At 36.2% G+C, this 11,151-nt stretch overlaps 1 protein-coding gene across 8 annotated transcripts in view; it reads right to left on the bottom strand.

Moving 5' to 3' along the window:
• The window catches only part of FNBP1L (formin binding protein 1 like), a 110,221-nt gene that overhangs the window by 96,834 nt on the left and 2,236 nt on the right, over nt 1–11,151 (bottom strand). The window contains exon 1 of one of the 8 annotated variants that reach the window (XM_019667559.1): nt 10,323–10,355. The exons of the other annotated variants lie outside the window; for them this stretch is intronic. Coding sequence (XP_019523104.1) covers nt 10,323–10,340 — 18 coding nt within the window. The 5' untranslated portion in view covers nt 10,341–10,355. Of the gene's footprint in view, nt 1–10,322; nt 10,356–11,151 lie in introns of those variants that run through there. 8 annotated transcript variants of the gene reach the window in all.

Genomic DNA, 11,151 nt, shown 5'->3' with positions numbered 1-11,151 from the left:
AAAAAAAAAAAAAAAGTTTTGGAGTCACAAAAATCTGGGTTCAAGTTTAGCTCTGCATGGCAAAAGTTAACTTTCTTATTAATTTCATCTTTAATAAAATGGGACTATCACCACTTACTTCACACTGAGTTGTCATGAAAATAAAATAACATCTACCAGAATGCCTGGCACACACACACATTCCAAATTCTAAGTTCCTCCCTTCCCCAAATTCAACTCTTTCAAAATGACATTTGTCCAGAATTATATAAAATGGCTCAAAATCACTTGTTAATTTACTTAACAGTTTTCTTTAAAATGACTTATAACAGCAAGATAAAATAATTTTTAAAGAGATCAGAAAAATGAAAAAAAGAGACAGAAATAAGATGGTACCAAGAATGAAACATAATCAGATTTTTAAAATCCTAAACACTTGGTAACAGTGAACCAGAAATCTGACTATAAGTTTTCTAGCAGCCAAGTTCAAAATAGGAAAGGCAAATAATCACAGCAAACAGCTTCTATATAATAAAAAGCTTAAGAGAAATTTCTCCCATGCGCCTCACAGGGAATACACTATAATGCAGTGGATAATATTCTGAACAGAATTCTTATGGTAAACTGGCCAATTGTTCGGACTTTCAAAAAATAACCTCTCTGCACATACATACACTGATGGCTGGCTTCTAAACAAAAGTAATTCAATAAAGGTAGTGTAACATTCAGAGTCAAAAATGAAGGCTCTGAATACAAAAAGAGCTGAATTTATATCCTGGTTCTACCACTTACAATGAAGTTGTTTTGAACAAGACACTTAACCTTCCTGAGCTCCCAAAAGTAAGATACACTGCCTAAAATACAGTAAGTATTCAATAATCATTCAATTATTCCTAGTGGTATTACTAAAAACAATTCAATGGGAGTGGAAAGAGAATATGATGAACTCCAAGTACAAGGACTTTCTAATGTCCTGGCTTAACATAAGCATAGATTTTAGATAGAGCATGTAAAGCAGTGATACTCAAACTTTGGTATTATCAGAATCACCTAGGGCTGTTTTTCAAAAAATACAAATTCCTGAGCCTCATTTCCAGAGACTCCGATTCAGGTTAGAGTACAGCCTGGGAGTTTGTCTTCTTGTTACTGCCTTTCAGTTTCTGGAGATGATTCGAATGATCATCCAGATGTGAGGATTGCTAATTAACAGTAATGTTTCTCAGCCAGGGGTAAGAACCACAATCACCAACGAAGTCTTATAAAACTCCAGATAGCCAGCTAACAGCCCTAGAACTTAATGAATCAGAATCACCAGGCCAAACTAGCCAATTGACCAAAACCTGATTGAAATAAAAGAGGAGTTGCTGTCGTTATTTTGTTGTTGTTATTGTTCAATAGAAGGACATAAAAAAATCCACAAACTAAATCAATAACCTCTGGACTATCAGAAGTTAAATGTAGGAATAATCAACATTTTACTTAACCAAGAAACAATTAGGATAGATAAAAAACAACTGAGTCCTGGACCTAGATAATACAATCAAAACACTAAAAAAGAGAAAACAAAAATGTGACTTCAATTAACAAAACAACTACCATTCTATCTACACTATAAATAAGTACCAGCGAAGCATCAGAATCTTGCATCACTATAAAAGAATACTGCCATTACTCTCTTAGACTAGAACTGCTGAACACCCAAAATATCTTGGTTGCGAGCATTAACTAAATTTTGCAATAAAATTCAGAATTCAAAAGGTCATGTATGAATTATGCAGAAGGCTTTCATTGTTTTAAAATATCTCCTATATCCCAAATTTCCTGGTCGTTCATAGCTGAAACTACTGAGCTCTAACAACATAAGAAAGCTTTCTACCTAGCCAATGAAAAGGGCTGCCATCATAGAGCTAAGGAAAGCAAGCCGAGTGCATTAGCTGAAAAGTTTCTTAACAAAAGTAAGATAGCATAGCTAACATTTACAGTTGAATTTTAAGTTTCTCAAATTAAATGCCAAAATCAAACATCTTAGTTTGAAAAAGTGGCTGACAAGTTCGAAGAAAAATATCAAATATTAACACAGTATCATCTCCTTAGCATCACAATTAAATTTCTCTTTTTCTCAATACAGTACCACTGCCATCAATAATGGTTTTTATTTATATTTTACAAATATATAATACCAAGATTGGCAAGGATGTGAAGAAATCAAAACTGTCATATATTGCTAGTGGAAAATTCAAGTGCAAAACAGTTTGGGAGTTCCTCAAACAGTTAAATATAGAGTTACCATATGATCCAGCAATTCTACTCTTAAGTATATACCCAAGAGAAAGAAAAACATCTGTCCACACAAAAACTTATCCACAAATTTTCATAGCAGGATTATTCACAACAGCCAAAAGCAGAAACAATCCACATGTCCATCAACTGATAAATGGGTTAATAAAATGTGGTATGTGCATACAATGAAATATTATTCAGTAATAAGAATGAATTACTGATATATGCTACAACATGCACGAACCTTGAAAACATGATTATTGAAAAATGCCAGTCACAAATGACCACATATTGTATGATTGATTCCATTTGTATATGAAATGTCCAGAATAAGCAAATCTTTAGAGACAGAAAAATTGGTGATTTCCTAAAGCTGGGGTTGGGGGACAAGGGGAAATAGAAAGTGACCCCTAATAGGTACTGGCTTTCTTTTTAGGGCAACAAAAAGTCACAGAAAAAAAAAATCGGGGGTGGGGGAGGGGTGTAGGGGTGAGGGGAAGATGAATAGGTAGAGCACAGAGGATTTTTAGGGCAGTGAAAAACTACTCTATATATTATAATGGTGGCTACATGTCATTATACATTTGTCTAAACCTGTAGAATGTACCACACCAAGAGTGAACCCTAATGTAAACTATGGACTTTGGGTGATAATGATGTGTCAATGTAGGTTCATCAATTGTAACACATGTCCCACTCTGGTGGAAAATGTGGACAATGGGAAAGGCTGTGCATATGGGGGCAGGTGGTGTTATGGAAATCTCTACCTTCTGCTCAATTTGGCTGTAACTGCTCTTAAAAAAAAAAGTCTATTAAGGGCCAGCCTAGGGGCTCAGTTGGTTAAGAGCACAAGCTCTGAGCAACAGCGTCACTGGTTCGATTCCCACATGGGCCAGTGAGTTGCGCCCGAGCTGAGCTGCCACTGAGCTGCCAACAGGTGGCAGGATGGCTCAGCTGGTGAGAGCACGTGCTCCTAACAAGATTGCTGGTTCAACTCCCACATGAGATAGTGGGCTATGCCCACTTGCAACTAAGATTGAACATGGCACCTTGAGCTGAGCAGCGAGCTGCCGATGGGCAGCTGGATGGCAACTGGACTTGGAGCTGAGCTAGCTATGCCCTCCACAACTTGTCTGTTCCCTTTCCCCAATTCCCCAACAAAATCTTTATTTAAAAAAAAAAGTCTATAAAAAAACAACAACAGATCAGTGATTGCGGTGGTGAGGGATGAACAGGTACAGCACAGGGGATATTTTTCTTTTTGGCAAGAGGGAGTAATTTTTTTACTGTAGTAAAATCATCATAACACAAAATTTACCATCTTAACCATTTTAAATGTTTGTACAATTCAGTGATATTAAGTACATTCATATTGTTCTGCAATCACCACCACCATCCATCACCAGAATTCTTTTCGTCTTCAAAATGGGTACTGAAACTCTGTATACATTAAACAGTAACTCCTCATTTCCTCCTCCCCCCTGCCTCCAGCAACCACCATTCTACTTTCTGTGTCTATGACTCTGACTACTCTAGGTACCTCCTATAAGTGGAATCATACAGTATTTGTCTTTTTGTAACTGATTTAATATCATTTAGGATAATGTCCTCAAAGTTAATCCATGTTTTGTAGCATATGCCAGCATTTCCTTCCTAGATTTTTAAGGCTTAATATTCCATTGTATCCATACACAATTTTGTTTATGTATTTATCTATTGATGAATATTTGGGTTGCTTCTACCTTCTGCCTACTGTGAATAATGTTATGAGCATAGATGTACAAATATCTCTTCAAGACCCTGCTTGCAATTCTTCTGGGTATATATCCAGAAGTGAAATTACTGGATCATATGGTAATTCTTTGGTTAATTTTTGAGGGATAGCCATACTGTTTGTCACAGCATTGCACCATTTTACATTCCCACCAACAGTGCACAGGGGTTCTGGATCGCCTCACATCCTTATCAACACTTGTTATTTTCTATTGTTTTGATAGTAGCCATCCTGATGGGTGTGAGATAGGCCACAGAGGATTTTTAAGAGATGAAACTATTCTATATGACCTTGGAATGCTGGATACATGACATTATACATTTGTCAACTCCTACAGAACTTCACAGCACAAAGAATAAACCTTAAAGTACGCAATTAAAAAAAAAATCATTGAAAAACTCAGAGGATCCCAGGAAAGAATACAGACTATGATAAGAAAATCTAACCATATTACATATGCATAAAACAACTTCATTTAAGAGGATGGGGGGAAGGTAACTTTGAAAATGAAGAGTCTGTAAGACTATAGGGAAAAGGAACTGCACATACGAGGTGTCATCAAACAGTATGCTGACTGTTGAAATAAAAAATGTATTAAAGTAGAAGACACATTGCCAATAATCCCCCTCAAAATACTCCCCTTTGCTTCGAACACTTGTCCCATTGTTCTTGCCACTTTCTGACAAGCAAACCCCTCTTTCGTGAGTGGTCTTTAGTTGTGCTGTCTTGACTGCCTTGATGTCCTGAATCATTTTGACTTTGGAGAAGAGCAAGAAGTCGCACAGTGCCAGATTCGGTGAATGAGGTGGATGAGGACCCACTGTAATGTTTTTTACAGGAACTGCCAGAAGCGATGTGTGACATGGAGTGTTGTCTGGCATGGAGCGTTGTCATGATGGAAGATGATTTACAGCACACTTTAAAACACACCTCTCAACCGTAGCTCACACCCGACTGACTGTACCAAACAAGTTTAAACTTGTCACACACTGTTACTAAGTAAGGTTCAATGCGCTGCTTCCCGTATTGAAGGTCACTGCCTTTCTGTTGGGTGGCTCTTGGCAGCAGCATTCACTGTATTTTGTGATCACAACAAAAAGACTCCATGTCACACATCGCTTCTGGTATGGCAATTTCTGTCAAATAAAAACATTATGGTGTGTCCTCATCTATATCTTATTCACTGGATCTGGCACCGTGCGACTTCTGGCTCTTCCCCAAAGTCAAAATGACCATGAAATGTAAACGTTTTAAAACAATTCTGGACATCAAGGCAGCTACGACACTGCAACTAAAGACACTCAGAAAAGAGGACTTCCAGAACTGCTTCAGAAAGTGGCAAGAATGATGGGATAAGTGTGTTTGAAGTGAGGGGGAGAATTTTGAGGGGGATTAATGGCAATGTGTGTTTTACTATAATAATTTTTTTTTAACTTTAAACATTCACAGTATCTTTTGATCACACCTCATAGGTACTGTACTCTAGTTGATAACGTTCTTCCCCAGAGGGCTATAGGTAAACAGCTCTGATTTTGCTATACCTATATATTGAAAAGGAACAATTAAGCAAATAGATAGCAGGTGAAGGGAGCTGTTAGAATGGGAATTTATAGATAGGCAAGGGGAAGAGACTAGAAAGATACATGTGGTAATGGATTAGAGTTGGGAACATCAGTAAGAACTCTAGTTTAATATAGATACAGATGGTTACATATAGAAATATTTACAGATATGTGTATGTACACAGGTTAGTATGTACACATTTCTTTGTTTTATCTGCTGAGGGGGAGTAAAAGAAATGAAATCCCAGTAGCAACACGCAAATCTAGTACCCATGTCCTTGTTTCTAATACCATTCTCCAACAAAATAAATCAAGGCTCTTCGGGAAAACTGCTGATTCTAGGACTGGGGCAGGAAATAAACAAGATAAGCCTGAACCATCTTGTAGTCCCAGAAAATACTTTAAAAAATCATTTTTAATGGAGATGTGTTACAGGGGCACAGGAGCCAACTGAAAGAGCCAAAGCTGGAACAATCTGAACAACAAAATAAATGAAGTAGTACTGGATTATAACCCAAAATATAAAATAAATATCCTTGAGTCCATACAGATACAAATAAATGGTTGAATAAATCAATAAATGAAGGGAGACAAATATCCTGTGAAGAATTCCAAATAAGATACTCCACCCTAAAAGAAAGGAATGTACCTTCTCTTTAAGTGTGGGCTGCACATGGTAACTTCCACAGATTACAGTATGGAAAGAGAGGGGGGAAATTACTTTACAGTGGAATAACCGGACAAATGCTACTTCAACCAGATAACCAAGATTAATATCAACAGTGATAAATCCTATTGATAATATGTACCCTTGAAATGATGTGATTAAAATGACACATGATCTTCCTCCCCAAAATCCATAACCCTAGTCTGATCATGAGAAAAAGATCGGACAAATTCCAATAGAGGGCCATCATACAATATACCTGACCAGTACTCTTCTAAACTCGTAATGTCACTGAACACAAGGAAAGTCTGAGAGAACAGCACAGACAAGAAGTGACTAAGGTGACATGACAACTAAATGTAATGTAGAACAGAAAAAGGCATGAGATAAAAACTAAGGAAATCTGAATAAACTATGGACTTCAGTTAATAATAATGTATCATTATTGGTTCATTAATTGTAACAAATGTACCATTCTAATGTATTAATTTAAAGAGAAAATAAGAAAAGCAAGTGCCAGTAACTCCAGGCTGATGGCCTCTTACTCTGTGGAGACAATTTTATAGTTTGGTATTACATTTAGGTGACTAAGAAACCTGCGTAATTACAGGATATCTTTGTTTCCAACATTCAGGAAAACTTTCAACTCACAAAATAAACTTCTGGACTTATTTCAGGACCTTTTCCTCAGTCCCTGCAGTGCCTTCACTCAGTCTGGGGTCAGCTCAACTTCATCACACCCTGTCCATCAATTCTGGATAGTTGTTCAAAACACCCACCTGTTCTGGCAGGTGATATCAGCATGGCATGGTGTAGCAAACAAGCAGCAGCCCATATGTAGTGGGCCGCTGTAAGCGGCCGTCCAATGGCAGGCAACCGACTGCTTCACCCGGGAAGAGCGCAATGATCATAATACCAACATGGGCCAGTGAAGCGACGTCCTCCACAACTAGACTGAAGAACAAAAGGACAGCAACTTGTCTGTTCCCCTTCCCCGATTCCCTAACACTGCTCCCCTCCCCCAACTCGCCAATAAAATCTTTAAAGAAATAAATAAAATAGAATACAATAAAGGCTCAATTTTCAGCTAAATAGCGAAAGCAGTCCGTAAATTCCAAGCTAAGACACATAAGCCCTTTACCATCAGGCCTCTTAAAATGACCCTAAAGACCTCATCTCTAAAATACCTGCTCTGTCACATTTATATTATCGCTTTTTCTTAACTCCCATGATATTATTCAAATTTCTTCTCTCTCCCTCCCTCTCTCTCTCTTTCCCTCTCTCTCTCTTTCCCTTCTCTCTCTCTCTCTCTCTCTCTCTCTCTCTCTCTCTCTCACACACACACACACACATATTCATGAATTTGAATCTAGCATTCATTCAGCCAGATGAACCTCTTAGCCTGGTCTCATTCTACCCTTCATCACTACTTTCAGGCATACACTCAAAATGAAGCCAAACCTAACCGCTATCTATACTCAGGCCAGTCCAGCAAACATTTTCTAAAGAAGATCCTGGTAGTGTCTGGCTCTATGCCAGGCAGTGTACAGTAATGAATCAGACAATGAATAAGCAATGAGTGAGACATGATTTCTGTCCTCTAGGAACTTCTCAGGAACCCCCATATGCAAAAACCCTCCTTATTCCAAGTATCTTTTTGGTACGTCTGATATACTGCACATAGCCTGAACTAATATATTAAACAGCTGTTGCTTCTTATAAAATAAAACCTTTATAAAAACCTTTTCCTAATAGTTTTTCTTACTAGTTTTTGCAGATATTATGTTCCCCAAAATAGAATTTTTCTTTTTTTGGTATTGAGCTGAAAATGTTTAAAGATTGTAGATTATTAAGTAAGATACCACTTGTAGGTATACATAGAAGGTGCTCCATAATGATAAACCAATACTATTCTCTTGTATTACTATTACTATCTTGTATTACTATTGTGTTACCTCTTAGATTACTATTACTATCCATTACAATGATTATACTATTTTCTGCCTGCAAACGTGGGTTGATATATAGGGAAAAGTAGGTAGAATACATTTTTATTAAGTTCCCAGCCAAACCCACAATTCATAGATAGGGGGAAGGAGAAAGAATGTTTTAAGATAAAGAAAGGGAAGGGGAATGGAAATGAGTAGTTTAAGGAAGTAGCAACACAGAGGAGATAGAGGTTAGAGGCGGCTCTCCAGCTCCCAACTTATTATACAACATTATCAGGGCAGAGAGTGGCATAAACACTCTTGATTAACTCTCACCCTCCTTAACAAATAACATCTGTAAAATTTCTACCAACAAATGGGAATGTAAGATATAAACATTATACCATGACTATTTTCCAAAGATCTTATTGTACAAGAAATAACTACAGTATAAGGTGGTACTCCCATAAGAAAGATAATATCCAGAATGTGTAGTCTGGAGGGAAGGGGTTGACAGAACTGGTCAACAGAGAATATTGTGGACAGCGATGTCAACAATGTAGGGGAGAATGTGGAGTTAAAAAAGTAATTATCACTTGAAGATGACTCTAAGTTTCCTCACAAAGGTTCTTCATAAATCTCACCATTCATTGCACAGTGCTCCCCTATAATAGACACAATAATTATTTTATTTTTTAAACTAAGTTAAATTCCTACACCAGTTTCATGGCCTTTGAAAAAGCAATACAGTTCACATTGACAAAGGAGTTTTCTTTGTCAACCTCTAGATAAGTGCCTCCTTTAAAATTTGAAGTAAAACTAAAGTCAATATTACAGATATGATCTAACCATTATAGACAACAATGGGACCAAATTCCTTTGTTCTAGACCAATCTATTAATGTGACCTAAGATTTCATCAGCTGTTTTGGCAGTTAAGTCACAAGCTATCAGTCAGGTAAACAAGAACTACGTTTAGATCAGTTCTTCCCCAATCTGTAAAAAAATTTTAACCCAAGTACCAAAACTTAACTTATCATTTTGGCTTCAGTTTGTTTAGACTTTCTTGAACTGTCATCTAGACCACCTAATCTATCATCACATAAAAAAGGCCTTCAGAACCATAAAGACTTCCTCCAGGATGCACATATTAATCAGTAACCAATACTCTGGGTAATGCAGTGAACTATCAATTGGGCAAAACATGCATGATCACCTACAGGCCTTGTTTTAGTCAGTGAAAATAAAGAAAAAAATTAACCCAGTCCTACACTCAAGGACTCAAAAGTCTAGTACACTTACAATATACAAAAACGTTAAAATAGAAGCGCTATATAAGGTGCTCTGAGGACACAGGAAGAATTAAACCAAAGGGTTAAGACTGGGGGTGTTACATAAAGAATCCACTGAATCTATCAGCCAACCTACACTTTTCAATTTCTTCCAAAAAGATACGAGCTTTGTCAAATGCATTAGATAATATGTTATAAATAACAATGGTATTTATTTAAATAATACACTCTTAAAACTAAGAACCAATCGTTCTTCTCCGACTGGGGAAGTAAGAGGGAAAGGATACCATCCAAGTGGTAAAAAAAAAAAAAAGTTTTTTCATTAAAAAAAACAAAACAAAAAAAACCCCAAAACCTAAGAACCAAAAATCACATAAATCACATAGACCAGGAAACTAAGGCATAAAAAGGGTTTAAAAAACCCTATAAATTGAATCAGATATTTGAACCTACCTTCTAACTCGTAGGCTAGTCTATTCATTTCCCTTGGGGAACAAATTTTTTAATAAATCATGATATGAATGACATGTGCTCGGCCACATTTTTTCATATCTATGAGTATACACACACTCACACACCATACATGGTTTTTGTGGGTTTTTTTGGTTGAACTTTAACTGGGTCCTCAAAAGACTAAAAAGTTGTCTCCTAATAAATAAAACTTATTGACTAAACACAGGATTTTTCCAAGCTCAATTTCCTCATTTATAAAAAGAACAAATAATTACAAAATCTGTGCTTTGTGAAATCATTATTTCATATTTGGTCTATTTTTTTTATTCAACCATTCTTCCTGTGGTAATAAAGAAATTAACACAATAAATAATGCCTAAGATGTTACCTTATAGTTACATTGCATCTTGAAGAAATGAAGATACTGTCGACTCCTTGTTTGATATTACCCACAACACAGAACTGAGTCTCTAGCATATATTCACTATCTTACTTAAATGCTCATTCAGAACACTACAAATCCCTTACAGCACAGCTCAAATGTATTACCTGTTACTTCCTATGCCCTCATGTGAAACTATACATCAAAAGTCTGACACAACCCACTTGGCGTATCACTATTAGTTCTGTCCCCCAGAATCAGTATTAGAGTGGTTCTCTAATTTACTTTATTATATTCTCAAATTTAACATAAATCTTAAGAAGCATTAAGACATCAACACAACTCCAATGAATACTGTTAAGAAAAAAACTTAAGTTTGAGTGCATTACTGCGTATCATCATTTTTTGTAACATCCTCTCAATAAATCAAACCTTTGGGGACAGTAAGGTGATCATAAACATGAAATAATATGAGAACTGGTTTCTAAATTCACAATTTCAAGAGAATTTTCCCAACCTCAAATTCCTCAATGGCAAGAGCACAGTATAAGTGTTTGTTACAATCCACTGGAAGCACAAGATCCTTCTTTCAAAACTGAGAACAATAAAAACAGGAAGCCTAGTGAAACATTTGTAAGGTCTTTTCTGGTCCTAACAATAGTTCACAACACCAACTTCTATTTATCTAAGGATTAAGCATGCAGTTGATATTATTCTAATAAATGTTTCCCTCAAACCACTAAAAAATTTAAAACATAAGAGATTAACTTTTAAGAGAAAAATTAATTTAAAATCTTTTTCATAATTTCTAAAAAATACAAAACAATTTTTAGTT

Source organism: Hipposideros armiger, unplaced genomic scaffold (genome assembly GCF_001890085.2).
Source record: "Hipposideros armiger isolate ML-2016 unplaced genomic scaffold, ASM189008v1 scaffold_501, whole genome shotgun sequence".
Lineage (NCBI taxonomy): Eukaryota > Metazoa > Chordata > Mammalia > Chiroptera > Hipposideridae > Hipposideros > Hipposideros armiger.
This window is presented reverse-complemented; position numbering and strand designations above follow the sequence as displayed.